This window comes from Somniosus microcephalus, chromosome 1 (genome assembly GCF_052327205.1).
Source record: "Somniosus microcephalus isolate GS21.2 chromosome 1, FLI_Smic_1.0, whole genome shotgun sequence".
In the NCBI taxonomy this organism is placed as follows: domain Eukaryota; kingdom Metazoa; phylum Chordata; class Chondrichthyes; order Squaliformes; family Somniosidae; genus Somniosus; species Somniosus microcephalus.
Window position 1 is genome coordinate 321,386,601 of NC_140987.1, and position 21,103 is coordinate 321,407,703.

Here is a 21,103-nt window from a genome sequence, read left to right on the forward strand (position 1 = left end):
TACTCCAGCTGTGGTCTCACCAAGCCCTATATAATTGGAGTAAGACTTCTTTACTTCTGTACTCAAATCCTCTTGTAATGAAGGCCAACATACCATTTGCCTTCCTAATGGCTTGCTGCACATTCACTTTCAGTGACACATGTACAGTACAAGGACACCAAGGTCCCTTTGAGCAGCTGCATTCCTCAATCTTTCACCATTTAGGAAATATTCTGCCTTTCTGTTTTTTCTACCAAAGTGGATAACTTCACATTTATCCACATTATATTCCATCTGCCATGTTCTCGCCCACTCACTGAGCCTGTCGAGATCCCCTTGAAGCCTCTTCACATCCTCTTTGACGTAAGAAAACTACTAGGCACTTGGTCTAAGCATTAAACAAAGCTTTAATCAACTGTTTTACAACATGGAGGTCTAGTTGTGTCCTTCACTAGTTCCTGTTAAGAATGTCCTGCGCAAGCTGGGCCCATGCCCGAGTATTTATACTCTCCCTGGACAGCGTCACCCGTAGGCCGCTCAGTATTATTTCATAAGTCTTTCTTTCATGAATGACTGATTCATGTCACTCTTCACAACTGACATTGCCACCTAGCTTTGTATCATCAGCAAATTTGGAAATGTTACATTTAGTCCCTTCATCCAATGGCCACCTCTTTCAAAACCCTAGGATGTAGGTCATTTGGTCCTTGGGATTTATCGACTTTTAGTCCCATTAATTTTGCTAGTACTGTTTTTTTACTAATAATAATTTCTTTAAGTTCCTCATTCTCGCCACACCCTTGGTTTTCTTGTATTTCTGGAAGGTTTTTTGTGTCTTCCTCCGTGAAGAGAGAAACAAAGTTTTTATTTAATTTCTCTGCCATTTCCTCATTCCCCATTATAAATTCTCTTGTCTCTGACTGTAAAGGACCTACATTTACCTTCGCCCGTCTTTTCCTTTTCACATACCTATAGAAGCTTTTACAATCCGTTTTTATATTTTTCGCTAGTTTGTTCATATTCCATTTTCCCATTCTTTATCAAGTTCTTGGTCCCCCTTTGCTGACTTCTAAAAAAGTCCCAATCCTCAGGCTGACCGCTTTTTCTGGCAACTTTATAAGCTTCCTCCTTTGACTTAATACTAGCTTTAATTTATTTTGTTAGCCATGGTTGGATCACTTTTCCTTTTGGGTTTTTATGCCCTAGAGGAATATATGTTTGTTGCAAATTATGCATTATTTCTTTGAATGTTCACCATTGTATGTCCATCTACAGAACTTTTAGTGTAGTCTCCCAATCTACCATGGTTGGATCACTTTTCCTTTTGGATTTTTATGCCCAAAACAATTTTTATTGTTTGTTGCAAATTATGCATTACTTCCTTGAATGTTAGCCATTGTATGTCCACCTTCATACCTTTTAGTGTAGTCTCCCAATCTACCATGGCCAACTTGTCCCTCATACCCTTGTGGTTTCCTCTGTTTAGATTGAAGACCTTAGTTTCAGATTGGACTACATCACTCTCAAACTTAACGTAAAATTCAATCATATTATGGTCACTTGTCCCTAAAGGCCCCTTTACCACAAGATTATTGATTAGCCCTTTCTCATTACACAATACCAGATCCAGTGTAGCCTGTTCCCTGGTTGGTTCCTCCACATACTGATCCAGGAAACCATCTCACATGCATTCCAAGAATTCGTCCTCCACACCATTAGCGGTAATTTGATTTTCCCAGTCAACATGTAGATTAAAGGCCCCCATGATTACTGAATTGTCCTTGTTACATGCACTGACAAACTAGTTTAAATCCTTCCCAACAGCACCAGCAAACCTCCCTGCGAGGATATTGGTCCCGGTTCTGCCGAGGTGTAATCCGTCCAGCTAATACAGGTCCCACCTTCCCCAGAATCGGTCCCAATGCCTCAGGAATTTAAATCCCTCCTACACCATCTCTCCAGCCATGCATTCATCTGGTCTATTCTCCTATTTCTGCTCTCGCTAGCACGTGGCACTGGGAGTAATCCTGAGATTACTTTTGAGGTCCTGCTTTTTAATTTATTTCCTAGCTCCCTATATTCTGCTTGCAGGACCTCGTCCCTCTTTCTACCTATGTCATTGGTACTGATATGGACCACGACCTCTGGCTGTTCAACCTCCCCCTTCAGAATGTCCTGCAGCCGCTCAGTGACATCCTTGATCCTGGCACCAGAGAGGTAACATATCATCCTGGAGTCACGTCTGCGGCCACAGAAATGTCTATCCGTTCCCCTTACGATAGAATCCCCTATCACTATTGTTCTCCCACTCTTTTTCCTCTCCTCCTGTGCAGCTGAGCCACTCGTAGTGCCATGGACTTGGCTCTTGCTGCATTCCCCTGAGAAACCATCTCCCCCAGCAGTATCTAAAATGGAAAATCTGTTGGAGAGGGAGATGGACCCAGGGGTTCCTGCACTACCTTCCTAGTTCTTTTACTCTGCCTGGCGGTCACCCATTCCCTTTCTGCCTGTGCACTCTTTACCTGCAGTGTGACCACCTCATTAAATGAGCTATCCACGTCGATCTCAGCCTCGTGGATGCTCTACAGTGACTTTGTGCATTGAGTGCTGCTGGAGTTTTGCTAAGTGGGAGAAAAATCATTTAAGTGTATTTTGTGAATTTTAGTGTGTTAAGAAGTCAATTATTTGAAGTAAGTTTAATTTTTTAAGGGTTTTTTAAACTCTTGGGCAGTTTAAATCGGAAGTAGAATTCGGGTATAAAAGGGGAGGGGCTAGTGCAGTGCATGGAGTGCTTTGTGCATTGAGTGGTGCTGGAGTTTTGCTAAGTGGGAGAGTTCGGACAAGTGGGAGGTGAGGGTGTGTTTTTTGCTCTGATTTGTTCCCCACTCCCAGGCTTAGACAGCACTGCGGAGGCGGAGCAGCGAGACGAGTCAACCAAACAGGCCCCACAGACAGTATTCAAGGAGGAGGTTGGTGATCAGCTGGTTGGTTGGTTTTCTTCCTTCTCTTCTCTTTTATACCTTTAAGTTGGTAAGTCCTATTGAATAGTGGTGTGACATTATCATCTATATCCGGGCAGGGTCTTCATAACTAATAATAAGAAATTTAATTAATTATATAGAATGGAGCAGGTGATGTGTTACTGTTGCGAGATGTGGGAGCCGGTGGTCCCCATTGAGGCTCACGGTGATTACATCTGTGACAAGTGTTTGCTGCTAGAGGAACTCAAGTTCCATGTTATGGAGCTTGAGACCGAGCTTCAGACACTGCGACACATCAGGGAGGGGGAGAAGTTCCTGGACTCTATGTTTCAGGAGATGGTCACACCTATGAAGTTAATTACTGCAGATGTAGTCCGTGGTCAGGGACAGGACGGTGTGACTATGAGTGAGGAAGGTACAGGGATCCAGGGTGTAGTGTTGAAGGAGACGCAGCCCTTGTTCTTGTCCAGCAGGATCGAGGTTCTTACTCCCTGTGAGGGCGGGAGCGGGGACTGCAGGGAGGATGAGCAACCTGGCCACAGCACCGTGGTACAGGGGGCCATTCAAGTGGAGGGAGTAAAAAGAAATGTTGTAGTGGTAGGGGTTAGTATCATTAGGGGGATAGATAGGGTTCTCTGCAGTCAAGAGCGGGAGTCCCGAAGGCTGTGTTGCCTGCCCGGTGCCAGGGTTAAGGACATCTCTTCTGGGCTGGAAAGAAACTTGGAGTGGGAGGGGGAGGATCCAGTTGTCGCGGTCCATGTTGGTACAAACGTCGTAGATAGGACAAGGAAGACGGTTCTGTTGAAGGAGTATGAGCAGCTAGGGGTCAAATTAAAAAACAGAACCTCAAGGGTAATAATCACTGGGTTATTACCTGAGCCACGAGCGAATTTGGCTAGGATAAATAAAATTAAAGAGTTAAATGCGTGGCTCAAAGACTGGTGTGTGAGAAATGGGTTTTGCTTCTTGGGACACTGGCACCAGTACTGGGACAGGAGGGAGCTGTTCCGTTGGGACGGACTCCACTTGGCCAGTGCTGGGACTAGAGTCCTGGCGAATCATATAACTAGGGCTGTAGAGAGGGCTTTAAACTAATTAGTGGGGGGGGAGGTTTCTAGAGAGCAAATAATAGAAATGACAACAGAGAAGGTCATAGACTTAGGTAGCAGTGGGGGAATTAAAAAACAGAACGTGTCAGGAAGGGACAAAAGGTATGGAGTAAAAAGTAAAGTACTAAAAAGGGAAAAAACAGGAACTAAGTGTTACAAAACATATTTGAAAGTTCTTTATCTGAATGCACATAGCATTCGTAACAAAATGAATGAGTTAACGGCACAAATAACGACATATGGGTATGATCTTGTGGCCATTACAGAAACATGGCTGCAGGGTGACCATGACTGGGAATTAAACATACCAGGTTATTTAACAATCAGGAAGGACAGGCAGGAAGGGAGAGGAGGTGGGGTGGCTATGTTAATAAAGGAAGGAATCACTATAATACAGAGAAATGATATTGGGTCAAAGGAGCAGGATAGTGAAACAGTTTGGGTGGAGATAAGCAATAATAAGGGGAAAAAAACACTAGTGGGTGTAGTCTACAGCCTCCGAACAGTTGCAACTCTGTTGGACGGAGTATTAATCAGGAAATAGTTGAGGCTTGTAATAAGGGAACAGCTATAATTATGGGGGATTTTAATTATCATATTAACTGGACAAATCAAATTGGGCAGAGCAGCCTTGAGGATGAGTTCATTGAGTGTATTAGGGATGGGTTTCTTGAGCAGTATGTAACTGAACCGACCAGGGGCAAGCAACCTTAGATTTAGTCCTGTGTAATGAGACAGGATTAATTAAAAATGTCCTAGTAAAGGATCCCCTTGGAATGAGTGACCATAACATGGTTGAGTTCCATATTCAATTAGAGGGTGAGAAGGTTGGATCTCAAACAAGCATGCTGAGCTTGAATAAAGGAGACTATGAAGGCATGAGAGCGGAATTGATTAGAGTGGACTGGGAAAATAGATTAAAGGGTAAGATGGTACATGATCAGTGGTGTACATTTAAGGAGTTATTTTACAACTTCCAAAAAAAAAATATTCCACTGAGGAAAAAAGGGTGTAAACGAAAAGATAGCCATCCGTGCCTAAGTAAAGTAATTAAGGATAGTATCCGACTAAAAACAAGGGCATATAAGGTAGCCAAATCTAGTGGGAGGATGGAGGATTGGGAAATCTTTAAAAGACAGCAAAAAATAACTAAAAGATTGATTAAGAAAGGGAAGATAGATTATGAAAGTAAATTAGCAAAAAATATAAAAACAGACAGCAAAAGTTTCTATAGTTATATAAAAAGAAAAAGGGTGGCTAAAGTAAATGTTGGTCCCTTAGAGGATGAGACCGGGAAATTAATGGTGGGAAACATGGAGATGGCAAAAACACTGAACAATTATTTTGTATCAGTCTTTACAGTAGAGGACACTAAGAATATCCCAACACTGGACAAACAGGGGACTCTAGCGGGGGAAGAACTAAATACGATTAAAATCACTAAGGAAGTGGTACTTGGTAAAATAATGGGACTCAAGGCGGATAAATCCCCTGGACCTGATGGCTTGCATCCTAGGGTCTTGAGGGAAGTAGCGGTAGGGATTGTGGATGCATTGGTAATAATTTTCCAAAACTCACTGGACTCAGCAAAGGTCCCGGCAGATTGGAAAACTGCTAATGTAACACCCTTATTTAAAAAGGGTAGTAGGCAGAAGGCTGAAAACTATAGACCTGTTAGCCTAACATCTGTGGTTGGTAAAATGTTAGAGTCCATTATTAAGGAGACAGTAATGGGACATTTGGATAAACATAATTTAATAGGACAAACTCAGCATGGTTTCATGAAGGGGAAGTCATGTTTGACAAATTTGCTTGAGTTTTTTGAGGAATTAACATACAGGGTGGATAAAGGGGAACCAGTGGACGTAGTGTATTTAGACTTCCAAAAGGCATTTGACAAGGTGCCACACAAAAGATTATTGCTCAAGATAAAAAATCACGGGAATGGGGGTAATATTCTGGCGTGGGTGGAGGATTGGCTCTCTAACAGAAAGCAGAGAGTTGGGATAAATGGTTCGTTCTCAGATTGGCAACCAGTAACTAGTGGTGTTCCGCAGGGGTCAGTGCTGGGTCCCCAACTCTTTACAATCTATATTAACGATTTGGAGGAGGGGACCGAGTGTAACATATCAAAGTTTGCAGATGATACAAAGATGGGACGGAAAGTAGTGAGTGAGGAGGACATAAAAAACCTGCAAAGGGACATAGACAGGCTAAGTAAGTGGGCAGAGATTTGGCAGATGGAATACAATACTGGAAAGTGTGAGGTTATGCACTTTGGCAGGAAAAATCATAGAGCAAGTTATTATCTTAATGGCAAGAAACTGGAAAGTACTGAAGTACAAAGGGATCTGGGGGTCCTGGTGCACGAAACTCAAAAAGTTAGTATGCAGGTGCAGCAAGTGATCAAGAAGGCCAATGGAATGTTGGCTTTTATTGCTAGGGGGATGGAATATAAAAACAGGGAGGTATTGCTGCAGTTGTACAAGGTATTGGTGAGACCGCACCTGGAATACTGCATACAGTTATGGTGTCCATACTTAAGAAAAGACATACTTGCTCTCGAGTCAGTACAAAGAAGGTTCATTCGGTTAATCCCGGGGATGAGGGGGTGGTCATATGAGGAGAGGTTGAGTAGATTGGGACTCTACTCATTGGAGTTCAGAAGAATGAGAGGCGATCTTATTGAAACATATAAGATTGTGAAGGGGCTTGATCGGGTGGAGGCGGTGAGGATGTTCCCAATGATGGGTGAAACTAGAACTAGGGGGCATAATCTTAAAATAAGGGGCTGCTCTTTGAAAACTGAGATGAGGAGAAACTTCTTGTCTCAGAGGGTGGTAGGTTTGTGGAATTTGCTGCCCCAGAAAGCTGTGGAAGCTACATCATTAAATAAATTTAAAACACAAATAGATAGTTTCCTAGAAGTAAAGGGAATTAAGGGTTACGGGGAGCGGGCAGGAAATTGGACATGAGTCTAGGTTCGGAATGGTCATGGCCCTGTGGGTAGTGGAGTGGGCCCAGGGGCCGTGTAGCCTGGTTCTGCTCCTACTGTGTTCTAATTCTGTGTTAGATTTCAGGAGATTGTTTTATTCCTGTTCCTGGCTGGGATGGAGATCGCCTTTACAGAAGGTAAGTACTGTAGAAAATATAGGGACAGAGTGATCTCCTGGAAGAATTTCGATCGCCTAGATGGGTCGGAGAGGAATTTCCCAGATTTTTTTCTCCCAAATTGGCCATTGGGTCTTTATCTGGGTTTTCGCCTCTCCCGGGAGATCACATGGGTTCGGGTGGATGCAGAGTGATAGAAGATTTGAGGTTAGGATCAGATCAGCCATGATCTTATTGAATGGTGGAGCAGACTCGAGGGGCCGATTGGCCTACTCCTGCTCCTATTTCTTATGTCTTATGTTCTTATGACTCCAACCTCAGCTCCAGATCCAAAATGCAGATTTTGAGTAGCTGCAGCTGGAGACACTTCCTGCACACGTGTTCGCCCTGGACACCGAAAGTGTCCCTGACTTCCCACATAGCACAGGAGGAGCATTCCACACTGCCGAGCTGCCCTGCCATGTCCTACCCTTAATTTACTCCCTTTACTTCCTCTAAATTAAAGAATATTGATGTATTGATTAAAAGAAAATTGTTGGAATGTTATATATTTGTTTTAAGACGTAATTTGAATCATTGATTACTTTCTCTAGAAGAAACAAAACAATATTTTATGTAGAGAGATAAGGTAGAAGACAACTTTGTTAGAATGATCACAATGAAAAAATGTTACACCCGAGTGTAAGTTTCGATAATTCGCAATTTTATTGCTGATTTGCTAGAAAATTTGAGTCTTTTCCCTTCCCTAAAAAAAGTGCAATTGCATTCTTCATGCAGGTTTGCAAATATATCTAAATATTCAATTCAATGTTAATATTACCAGTTCAGGATTAATAAATATGCAAATGAACTGCTAGCCTCCAGGACGACAGTGTAGTAAAATAGAGACGTTTCTTTAAACTCTGAAGGAATCAAGCCCCTTACCATCCTCAGCATGCTGGATGCCTCAGGTACCTGAGAGCGTTATGCTGCGCTCCTGGGCTCCTGATGCATTATGTTGCATAAGTCTCTGCAGCATCTGACAGCAAGTTTACATGTGGGGCCTCGCATTAGGGAAGTGCGAATTCCTTTTGGAGGTCAGCAGCGTACTCCGTAGCTAAGCTGCCCACTGCAATTTCAGGCCTTAAGTTCCTCGCTCTCATTAGCCCTGGTTCCTCACTATATTTGGTATGCTTTTTGTGTCTTCTACTGTGAAGACAGATACAAAATATTTGTTTAAAGTCTCTGCCATTTCCTTAGTTCCCATTATAATTTCTCTTGTCTCATCCTCTAAGGGACCAACGTTTACTTTTGCTACTCTCTTCCTTTTTTACATACTTGTAGAAGCTCTTACAATCTGGTTTTACATTTCTTGCTAGTTTAATCTCATTTTATTTCCTCCCTTTTTATCAATTTTTGGGTCATCCTTTGGTGGTTTCTAAAGCTCTTCTAATCCTCAGGCTTACTACTATTCTTCACAACCTCTTCTTTTAATCTAATGCTATCATTAACTTCTTTAGTTAGCCACGGATGGATCACTTTTCCCGTGAAGTTTCTGTTTCTCAATGGAATGTATATTCGTTGAGAATTTTGCAATATTTCTTTAAATATTTGCCACTACTTATCTACCGTCATACTTTTAATTGAATTTTCCAATCTACCTTAGCCAACTCACCCTCATACCTGTGTAATTGGCTTTATTTAACTTTAGGACTCTAGATTCGGACTTAAGTATGTTACTCTCAAACTCAATGTTAAATGCTATCATATTATGATCACTCTTCCCCAGAGTATCCTTTACTATGAGATTACTGATTAACCCTGTCTCGTTACACTATACAAGATCTAAAATCCCCGGTTGGTTCCACAAAGTATTGTTCTGGAAAACTGTCTCGAATGCATTCCATGAACTTGCCCTCCAGACTACCTTTGCCAATTTGATTTGTCCAGTATATGAAGAATAAGGTCCCCATGATTATTGTATTACCTTTGTTACAAGCTCCTATTACTTCTTGATTAATACTCTGTCAAACAGTATAGCTACTGTTAGGGAGCCTATAAACTACTCCCACCAGTGTTTTCTGCCCCTCTGCCGAGCATTGCAGGGCTCCTCCAGAGGGGTCCAGGCAGTGGAAGCATTGTTTCAGCACACCAATGGTCTGCTCTATCACATCTTGTGTGATAGCATGACTTTCATTGTATGCCTGCAGCGCATGTGTGCACGGATTGCGCATTGGAGTCATCAGCCATGTCATCAGCAATTAGTCCTTGTCACCCAGTAGGCACCATCTGGTTTGCCGTGGTGGCTCAAATGCAGCTGGCACAGTGGACTGGCTCAGAATGAAGGCATCATGACTGCTGCCAGGATACCCAGCATTGACCTGCATGATTCGCTGCCTATGGTTGCACACCAGCTGGACGTTGAGGGAGTGGAATCCCTTTCTGTTCCAGTACTAAGTGAGTAGTTTGCAGCTGTCTTCACCAAGGAAGAAGATACTGCCAAAGTTATAGTGAAAGAGGACGTAGTGGAGATACTGGATGAGATAAAAATTGATAAAGAGGTATTAGAAAGGCTGTCTGTACTTAAAGTTGATAAGCTACCAGGACCGGATGGGATGCATCCTAGGATGCTGAGGGAAGTTAAGGAGGAAATCGCAGAGGAACTGGCCATAATCTTCCAATCCTCCTTAGATATGGGGGTGGTGCCAGAGGACTGGAGAATTGCAAATGTTACACCCTTGTTCAAAAAATGGTGTAAGGATAAACCCAGCGAACACAGGCCAGTCAGTTTAACCTTGGTAGTGAGGAAGCTTTTAGAAACAATAATCAGGGACAAAGTTAACAGTCACTTGGACAAGTGTGGATTAATTAAGGAAAACCAACATGGATTTGTTAAAGGCAAATCATGTTTAACTAAGTTGATCGAGTTTTTTGATGAGGCAACAGAGAGGGTTGATGAGGGCAACGCGCTTGATGTGGTGTACATGGACTTCCAAAAGGCGTTTCATAAAGTGCCACATAATAGGCTTGCCAGCAAAGTTGAAGTCCATGGAATAAAAGGGACAGTGGCAGCATGGGTATGAAATTGGCTAAGTGACAGGAAACATTGAGTAGTGGTGAGCGGTTGTTTTTCGGAGTGGAGGAAGGTATACAGTGGTGTTCCCCAGGGGTTGGTATTAGGACCACTGTTTTTCTTGATATATATTAATCATAGAATCCTAGAAAGTTACAACACGGAAGGAGGCCATTTCGACCCATTGTGTCCGCGCCGGCCAACAAAGAGCTATCCAGCCTAATCCCACTTCCTAGCTCTTGGTCCTTGCCCTGCAGGTTACCACATCCCAAGTGCACATCCAAGTACTTTTTAAATGTGGTTAGGGTTCCTGCCTCTACCACCCTTTCAGGCAGTGAGTTCTAGACTCCCACAACACTCTGGGTGAAGAAATTTCCCCTCAAATCCCCTCTAAAACTTCCACCAATCACTTTAAATCTTTGCCCCCTAGTTTTTGACCCATCTGCTAAGGGAAATAGGTACTTTCTATCCACTTTGTCTATGCCCCTCATAATTTTATACACCTCAATAAGGTCTCCCCTCAGCCTCCTCTGTTCCAAGGAAAACAGACCCAGCCTATCCAGTCTTTCCTCATAGCTAAGATTCTCTACTCCTGGCAACATCCTTGTAAATCTCCTCTGTACCCTCTCTCATGCAATCACATCTTTTCTGTAATGTGGTGACCAGAACTGCATGCAGTACTCTAGCTGAGGCCTAACTAGTGTTTTATACAGTTGAAGCATAACCCCCCTACTCTTGTATTCTATGCCACAGTTAATAAAGGCAAGCATTCCGGATGCCTTCTTAACCATCTTATCTACCTGGCCTGCTACCTTCAGGGATCTGTGGACATGCACTCCAAGATCTCTTTGTTCCTCTACACTACTCAGTGTCCTACCATTTAATGTGTATCCCTTTCCTTGATAGCCCTCCCCAAATGCATTACCTCACACTTCTCCAGATTAAATTCCATTTGCCACTGTTCTGCCCACCTGTCCAATTTATTGATATCTTCCTGCAGTCTACAGCTTCCTTCTTCAGTACCAACCACACAGCCGATTTTAGTATCATCTGCAAACTTCTTAATCATACCCCCTATATTCAAATCTAGATCGTTGATATATACCCCAAAAAGCAAGGGACCTAGTACTGAGCCCTGTGGACCCCCACTGGAAACAGCCTTCCAGTCACAAAAACACCCATCAGCCATTACCCTCTGCTTCTTGTCTCTGAGCCAGTTTTGAATCCAACTTGACACTTTGCCCTGGATCCCATGGGCTTTTAACTTCGTGACCAGTCTGCCATGTGGAGCCTTATCAAAAGCCTTGCTAAAGTCCATATACACTACATCAAATGCACTACCCTCATCTACCCTTCTTGTTACCTCCTCAAAAAATTCAATCAAGTTTATCAGACACGACCTTCCCTTAACAAATCCGTGCTGACTATCCTTGATTAATCCATGTCTTTCTAAATGAAGATTTATCCTGTCCGTCAGAATTCTTTCCAATAATTTTCCCACCACCGAGGTTAGGCTGACTGGCCTGTAATTACTCAGCCTATCCTTTTCTCCCTTTTTAAACAAGGGTACCACATTAGCAGTCCTCCAGTCCTCCGGCACCACACCTGAAGCCAGAGAGGGTTGAAAAACGATGGTCAGGGCCTCTGCTATTTCCTCTTTTGCTTCGCTTAACAGCCTGGGATACATTTCATCCGGGCCTGGGGATTTATCCACTCTAAAGCTGCTAAACTCCTTAATACTTCCTCTCTCACTATGTTTATTTCACACTCCTCCAATGTCTGCTTCTCCCCTCTCCTTTGTGAAAACAGACGCAAAGTATTCATTAAGAACCCTACCGACGTCTCCCGCCTCCACACACAGATTACCCTCATGATCTCTAATGGGCCCTATCCTTTCTTTAGTTATCCTCTTACTCTTAATCTATATATATAAATTGGTCGATCTGTCTGTCCTTCTGTCTGTCCTTCTGTCTGTCTGTCTGTCATCACGTGTGCATCTGTCTGGTATGCGCTCGAAAGTTATAGAGCGTACCTACGCGTGCGTTACGTCGAAAGAAAGCTTACCTTTCCAAAACGGTCTTAAGCGTATTTACGTTTCGGCCGGGCAAAAATCGCGCCCGCGGTATCCGAAAAACCTTCAACATTCCGCTCATTAGCATCTCATTATCCGCTCATTAACGACAGAGTGACCTCGAGGTCTTATCGTTCTGAACCGAGGTGAGGAGCCGCCATCTTGCTTCCATTCTTTTTCCTGCTTTCTGCGTCTTTCTTTTCAAATATACATTTCCAGCAAAATAAAATTGAATTTATTAAATTGTTTTAAAAAAACTTCATTCATTTGTAAATATTTTCTCTAACCTGAAGATTCTTTTTCCTACCTTTCCCCGTTTTTGTTAGGCCTGAAAGCCTGGGTGTTTCTTGCCCAGCCAGGCCCGACCTAGGTAATTCTCCCACGGCTTCTGCTAAGCTCCTCACCCCGCCCCCCCCCCGTGTCACGTTACCCGGGGCAACGGCGTCAGCCATGAGGGTCAGGGTGCACGCGCAGCAGGAGCAGCTGAGACGCGGCGTCTCTCTCTGTTCCGTGCTCGGCTCGGGCGGGGGGGCCGGGGCTCTCGGGAGTGCGGATCTCGGCCGGGGCTTGGTGAGCGGGAAGGGTTACCCCGGCAACCGGGCCCGCCGGCCGTCTCTCACAGACGCAATCGGCGGACTTCAAGCCGGCTCGGCTGGGGGGGCGGGGCTCGGAGAGCGGGGCTCTCGGGAGTGCGGGGTGGGGCGGGCGGGGCTCTTGGGACTGCGGGGCGGGCGGGGCTCGGAGAGCGGGGCTCTCGGGAGTGGAGTGCGGGGCGGCGCGGCCGGTGCTCGGGAGGACGGGGGCTTGGAAGGGGGGGAAGGGTTACCCCGGCAACCGGGCGTGGCCGTCTCTCAGCCTCAAGCCGGCTCACGCCTGTTCTCGGGGCTTGGCTCCATTTGCGGCCGCGGGCCACTCGCCCTCTCTCTCTCCTTCCCTCTGTCTTTCTCCCCCCCTCCTCTCCCCCCCTCCCCCCCCGCCCTCCCCCCCTCCCCTGCCCCCCCTCCCACCCCTCCCCTCCCCCCTCCCCTCCCCCTCCCCCCTCCCCGCCCTCTCCCTCCCCCCCTCCCCGCCCTCTCCCTCCCCGCCCTCTCTTCCCCCCAGTCGCTCTCTCTCTTCCCCCCAGTCGCTCGCTCTCTTCCCCCCAGTCGCTCTCTGTCTTCCCCCCAGTCGCTCTCTCTCTCTCTTCCAACAACAACATGCCCTCAAAAGACCCTCGGCACCGCCGGGCACTTCAGCTAGTATATTTATAAAACATCTTTGGGTTTTCCTTAATTTTACTTGCCAAGAATTTTTCATGCTCTCTCTTTGCTTTCCTAATATCCTTTTTAATTGCACCCATGCACTTTCTGTACTCCTCTAAAGATTCTGGAGTATTTAGCCCTCGGTGTCTGTCATACGCCTCCTTTTTTTTCTTTATCCTACCCTGTATGTCTCTAGACATCCAGGGGGCTCTAGATTTGTTGTCCCACCTTTTTTCTTTAAGGGCACATGTTTGGTCTGAACCCTCCGGATCTCCTCCTTGAATGCCTCCCACTGCTCTGACACTGATTTACCTTCAAGTAGCTGTTTCCAGTCCACTATGGCTAAATCCCCTCTGAGCTCAGCAACATTTGCTTTTCCCCAATTTAGAATTTTTATTCCTGGTCTATCCTTGTCCTTTTCCATAACTACCTTAAATCTAATAGAATTATGGTCACGAGCACCAAAATTCTCCCCCACTGATACGCCTTCTACCTGCCCAGCTTCATTCCCTAAAACTAAGTCCAGAACCGCCCCCTCCCTTTTTGGGCTTGCTACATACTGGCTGAAAAAGTTCTCCTGGATGCATTTTAGGAATTCCGCACCCTCTATACCCTTCACACTAATTTTATCCCAGTTAATATTGGGGTAGTTGAATTCCCCTACTATTACTGTCCTATAGTTTTTGTACTTCTCAGAAATTTGTCTACATATTTGTTCTTCTATCTCCCTCTCACTGTTTGGGGGTCTGTAGTCCACTCCCAGCAGTGTGATCGCCCCTTTTTTGTTTTTCAATTCAACCCATATGGCCTCGTTTGATGATTCCTCCAACATATCATCCCTCCTCACAGCTGTAATAGTTTCTTTAATCAATACCACGACCACCCCTCCCTTTTTACCTCCCTCTCTATCCCGTCTGAAAATCCTGTAAGCAGGAATGTTGAGCTGCCAGACCTGCCCCTCTTTCAGCCACGTCTCTGTAATAGCTATAATATCATAGTCCCAAGTATCTACCTGTGCCCTCAGCTCATCTGCCTTGTTCGCTATACTCCTTGCATTGAAGTATATACCATTTAGTACAGGCAAACCTCCTTGTTGACTACTATCTAGCCCTTGATTCCTCTGTCCTTCCAATTTGCTTTCTACATTGGACTTGGGTGTACAGGGCACAATTCCAAAATTTGCAGATGACATAAAACTTGGAAGTATACTGAACAGTGAGAAGGATAGTGATAGACTTCAAGGGAACATAGACAGGCTGGTGGAATGGGCGGACACGTGGCAGATGAAATTTAATGCAGAAAAGTGCGAAGTGATACATTTTGGTAGGAAGAATGTGGAGAGGCAATATAAACGAAAGGGTACAATCCTAAAGTGAGTGAATGAACAGAGAGACCTGGGGGTATATGTGCACAAATCATTGAAGGTGGCAGGGCAGGTTGAGAAAGCAGTTAAAAAAGCATACGGGATCCTGGGCATCATAAATAGAGGCATAAATTACAAAAGCAAGGAAGTTATGATGAACCTTTATAAAACACTGGTTCGGCCTCAACTGGTGTATTGTGTCCAATTCTGGGCAGTGCACTTTAGGAAGGATGTGAAGGCCCTGGAGAGGGTGCAGAGGAGATTTATGAGAATGGTACCAGGGATGAGGGACTTTAGTTATGTGGATAGGCTGGAGAAGCTGGGGTTGTTCTCCTTAGAGCAGAGCAGGTTGAGAGGAGATTTGATAAAGGTGTTCAAAATCACGAGGGGTCTAGACAGAGTAGATAGAGAGAAACTGTTCCCATTGGCAGAAGGGTCAAGAACCAGAGGATACAGGTTTAAGGTGATTGCCAAAAGAACCAAAGGCGACATGAGGAAAACGCAGCGAGTGGTTAGGATCTGGAATGCACTGCCTGAAAGGGTGGTGGAGGCAGATTTAATCATGGCTTTCAAAAGGGAATTGGATAAATACCTGAAGGAAAAAATTCACAGGGCTACGGGGAAAGGGCGGGGGAGTGGGACTAGCTGAAGTACTCTTGCAGAGAGTCGGCATGGGCTCGACGGGCCGAATGGCCTCCTTTTGTGCTGTAACCATTCTATGATTTTATGATTCTATGATACATGGTGGAGTTGACATGCGGCATCTGCAAAGTGATGTGTATGCAGTCAAGGGCACCCTGCACCATGGGGAATCCTGCAATTCTAGCGAAGCCGTGTGCTTGCTCTTCTTACTTATCTCTGGCAAGAGAGAATGATATGTAGTCAACTCTCTTTGAATAGAGAGCCTCGGTGACCTCCCTTTCGCAACAGGATGCGAGATGTTGCAAATATCCAGCTCAGCCTGGAAGGAGCCCGACGCATGAAAGTTCATGGACGGTCACCTTCACAGCCACTGGCATTGCGGTCCTCGCCCTACTCTGAGGTTGCAGTTGTGGCTGCAGCAGGTGGAAGATTTCAGTGAGGATGTCCTTACTGAAGCGCAGACGTCTGACACATTGCTCCTCACTGAGGTTCAGCTAGGAGAATTGCTCCCTGAGCATATATGGCCTCCTGCTGAGAGCACTTCTCCTCCTCCACCTCCTCCCTCTTCCCGCAGTTTCTCCTGCTCTGCGTGCCCTCTGCTCATTCTCCAAGTCATGCTGTATTCCAAGCGGAATTCCTACTAGTGCATTCATGTCTGGGAGCAAGTGGTTTGTGCAGAAGCCTTGAAGTCAGGACAAAGTCCTTCAGCACCTGCTACGCCACTCCCTGTAGACTTTAACAACTTTAAACAACTATGGAAAGTACCAAACGCTTGTAAACACGTACCAACAGCCAGAAGAAATCAACCAGCAACTAACCTGTAAGTAGTTGATGATCCCTTTAAACAGCGCTGGTAGGGGGGAGGGGTCCTTCCTGCTGCTGAATGTGTGTTCAGCTGTGCGAGGTTAATAGAGGTCATTGGCTGGAGCGTTGAGCTCCAAAATGGCAGCGCTGGCTCCAAATTAGTGTTGCACGCTGATTGACGTCATGATCTGCCTGCTCTGCATACTTCCGGCAGATGCTCACTGCACTCTCACCAATACGGCGTCCGGTGCGATTCGCCCACAAGTGTGCGCACATGCCGCGGATGCCATTTTAAAGGTCTAAGGGCACTCGCAGCGCCTTAAAAACAGGCGCTAAGGATCTGAATTTTGCTCTGCATTTGTTTATAAAATGTTTTAGGGTTCAATTTAATGTTGCCTGCTCATCTTTTCTCGTAACCTCTTTGCCTCCTGTATTAGCTTTTTCTATTCCCTCCTGTACTTCCCATAATTTTCCTGGTTATTATCTGAATCTTGCTCCTGGCATTTGTCATAAGTCCCCCTTTTCTGTTTTATTTTAACTTTTATTTCTTTTGTCATCGAGGGCACCTTAGATTTGGAAGTTATACCTTTTCCCTTCAAAGGAATATGCCCAGCTCCCATGGGATTGGGGGTAATATACAAGCATGGATTGCGGATTGGTTAATGGACAGAATACAGAGCAGGAATAAATTGGTCATTTTGGGGATGGCAGGTTGTTACTAGTGGAGTGCCACAAGGATCAGTGCTGGGGCTTCAGCTATTCACAATCTATATTAATGACTTAGATGAGGGGACTGAGTATAATGTATCCAAGTTTGCTGACGATACAAAGCTAGGAGGGAAAGTAAGCTGTGAGGAGGACACAAAGAGACTGCAAAGGTTAAGTGATTGGGCATGAAGGTGGCAGATGGAGTGTAATATGGGGAAGTGTGAAATTAAACATTTTGGCAGGAAGAATGGAACAGCAGAATACTTTTTAAAAGGTGAGAGACCTGTGAACGTTGGTATGCAGAGGGATTTGGGGGTCCTTGTACACAAATCACAGAAAGTTAACATGCAGATACAGCAATTAGGAAAGTGGAGTTGAGGTCAATGATCAGCCATGATCTTATTGAATGGCGGAGCAGGCTCGAGGGGCTGTATGGCCTACTCCTGCTCCTATTACTTCTTATGTGACCCTGATGGTCTGTAGTTCCCAGATGTTTATTAATGAACAATTGGTCTCCTGCGGCCTCACCAGATGCCAGAGCCACAGTAACCATGACGATTGGGAGGCCTGTAACTCAAGGAATGCTGGCTGGAGATATAAATGGCGTGAGGCTGGACTATGGAGCTGGTGATCTGCCCTCGCTGTGAGTGGGCGATGTTACGGGGTTCTGATCATTCTGTCCTTCTTACCAGGTCCCTGTGCAGGAATTTGTATGATTCGAGATAGGCCATGGCCTCACACACGTCCTTGGTCATCTCCAGTAGTTGTAAGCTGCTCAGTTTTCTTCCGTATTTCTTCAGGTAATCCAACAAGCAACCGTTTGACATAAACTCAGTGACGATGTAGATTGGCCGTTGTTTAGTGCAGACGCCGTATAACTGCACCAACTTGGCATGTTTTAACTTCCTAATAAAACGAGAGAGGTACAGACTGACAGTTCATATACCCAGGACAGGTCACGCATTTCTTCACACAGCACGAGTTTATTTCTACTTTACAGTACCCAGTGTCAGCATCAAACACTCCCAGGGCAGGTACAGCAAATGTACACACATTTGCAAAACCCTACATTGTAGGCCATCAGATCCAGGGAATTTATTGGCTTTCAGTCCCATTAATTTTTCTAGCACTATTTTTTTACTAATACTAATTTCTTTCAGTTCCTCATTATCGCTAGACCCTTGGTTCTCCACTATTTTGGGAATTTCTTTGCCATTTCCTTATTCCCCATTATAATTTCTCCTGTCTCAGCCTGTAAAGGACCCACGTTTACTTTAAATAAACTTTTCTTTTTTTTACATATCTATACAAGCTTCTACAGTCTGTTTTTATGTCTCTCACTAGTTTACTCTCATATTCTATTTTCCCTTTCTTTATCAATTTCTTGGTCCTTCTTTGCTGAATTCTAAAATCCTCCCAATCCTCAGGCTTACTACTCTTTTTGGTAACATTATAAGCCTCTTCCTCTGATCTAATACTATCTTGAGCTTCTCTTGTTAACCATGTTGGACCACTTTTCCTGTGGGATTTTTGTGCCTTAAAGGAATGTATATTTGTTGTAAATTATGTATTAATTCTTTAAATGCTAGCCGTTGCTTGTCTACCGTTATACCTTTTAATGTAGTGTCCCAATCTACCTTAGCCAACTCGTCACTCATACCTACGTAGTTTGCATTGTTTAGATTTAAGACCCTAGTTTTGGATTTAACTAAATCACTTTCAAACTCAATGTAAAATTCTATCATATTATGGTCTACACTGTTCCATCAAACACTTCCAGGACAGGTCCAGCACGGGTTAGATACAGACTAAAGCTCCCTCTACACTGTCGCATCAAACACTCCCAGGGCAGGAACAGCAGGGGTTATATACAGAGTAAAGCTCCCTCTGCACTGTCCCATCAAACACTCCCAGGACAGGTACAGCACGGGTTATATACAGAGTAAAGCTCTCTCTACACTGTCCCATCAAACACTCCCAGGGCAGGTACAGCAATGCTAGATATACGGTACTTGCCCTGAGCTGGCTGATCGACAGCTTAAAGTTTCATATTCCATTGTTTTCAAGATTTATTTTACTCACATCATTGTTTCAGCCTCTTCGATGAAGTCATCCTCAGACATCGAGCCTTCTTTGATCATTTTGATGGCCACCTCGTATTGTCCTCGCCATTTACCATGTTTCACAACACCAAACTGACCGTTTCCTAGCTCCCTCAGGAAGGTGAGGTCCACGGGATTGATCTCCCAGGCACCTGACAATGAAGGAACAAACATCAGCCTGGAAACCAGAAGAAAGCAGCATTGGGGGAGAGGGAATGCAGGAGAATTCCAGATTTCAGAGGGATGCATTTCAATATATCTAGCATTTCACTCTTTCCTACATTTTTTAACATGATGATATTTATATTTGGGCTCCGATCCTTAGGGGCTGCTATTCTCTATAATATACACAGGAATGCTATTCCCTACACTATACACACCGGCTGCTACTCTCTATAACACTGCACTCTGAGACATCGGCCCTTCCCCTGGTGTCCTGCACTGTGAGGCCTCGGCCCTCCCCCTGGTGTCCTGCACTGTGAGGCCTCGGCCGTTCCCCTGGTGTCCTGCACTGTCAGGCCTCGGCCCTTCCCCTGGTGTCCTGCACTGTCAGGCCTCGGCCCTTCTCCTGGGAGTGCCTTACCTAACCCAAAGGCCTTGCCACATGGTGTGAGCACTGGATTGCTGTATGGTAATTCATGGATGAGCAGCATCACAAGCGAGCCTGCTCCTCGCCTCGCCTGATGTCCACAGAAATGTCATTTCCAGCAGGGATCACGAGTTAGTGATCAGGAGCAGGAACCATGGCTAATTTCTACCCTTCCTAGTCCAGGCGCACTGAGCCCAGTTGGAGCACATGAACCACTGCACTGGCTGAGACAGACCAACTCAGCACAGACTGTGGAATCTAATCACACTACCACCAAGCTTTACAGCCAAGGAGGAGGCCATTAGGCTCATCGTGTCTGTGCTGCCTCTATGTTACAGTGATCCAACCCCACTGTGATCTGACAGTCCTGGGACTGCACTGGTCTGTATCCAGAGCACCATAATCCAGGCCAACACACCCAGCGGAGTACTGAAGGAGTGCTGCACTGTCAGAGGTGCCGTCTTTCGGATGAGATGTTAAACTGAGGCCCCGTCTGCCCTCTCAGGGGGACGTAAAAGATCCCATGGAACTATTTCGAAGAGCAGCGGAGCTCTCCCTGGTGTATTTGGACTTTCAGAAGGCTTTCGATAAGGTCCCGCATAAGAGACTAGCATGCAAAGCTAAGGGACATGGAATTGGGGGTAAGGTACTGACTTGGATAGAAAACTGGTTGGCAGACAGGAAGCAAAGAGTTGGAATAAACGGGTTTTTTTCCGAGTGGAAGGCAGTGACTAGTGGAGTACCGCAGGGATCAGTCCTTGGACCCCAGTTAGTCACAATATATATTAATGATCTAGACGAGGGAACTAGATGTAATAGCTACAAGTTTGCAGACGACACAAAGCTGGGTGGGCGTGTGTGCTGTGAGGAGGATGCAGAGAAACTCCAGTACGATTTGGACAGGTTGGGCGATTGGGCAGATGCAGTATAATGTGGATAAATGCGAGGTTATCCACTTTGGTAGCAAAAACAGGAAAGCAGATTATTATCTGAACGGCAATAGATTGGGAAAAGGGGAAGTGCAACGAGACCTGGCTGTCCTTGTGCACCAGTCGCTGAAGGTAAGCATGCAGGTGCAGCAGGCGGTTAAGAAGGCAAATGGCATGCTGGCTTTAATAGCGAGAGGATTCGAGTACAGGAGCAAGGATGTCTTGCTGCAGTTGTACAGGGCCTTGGTGAGATCACACCTTGAGTATTGTGTGCAGTTTTGGTCGCCTTATCTGAGGATGTTCTTGCCATGGAGAGAGTGCAACGAACAGGGGGCTAAAGGGGGGGAGGAGCTAAATGCGATCAAAATCACTAAGGAAGTGGTACTCGGTAAAATAATGGGACTCAAGGCGGATAAATCACC

General features: G+C 45.2%; 1 protein-coding gene across 1 annotated transcript in view; it reads right to left on the reverse strand.

The window, feature by feature from the left end:
- btk (Bruton agammaglobulinemia tyrosine kinase) overlaps window positions 1–21,103 on the reverse strand; it is a 407,843-nt gene that overhangs the window by 150,952 nt on the left and 235,788 nt on the right. Inside the window, exons 12-13 of the mRNA XM_085987158.1 lie at window positions 19,144–19,315; window positions 17,751–17,967 (exon numbers count right to left, since the gene is read on the reverse strand). Of these exons, the coding sequence (XP_085843284.1) occupies window positions 17,751–17,967; window positions 19,144–19,315 (389 nt within the window). The remainder of the gene's footprint in view (window positions 1–17,750; window positions 17,968–19,143; window positions 19,316–21,103) is intronic.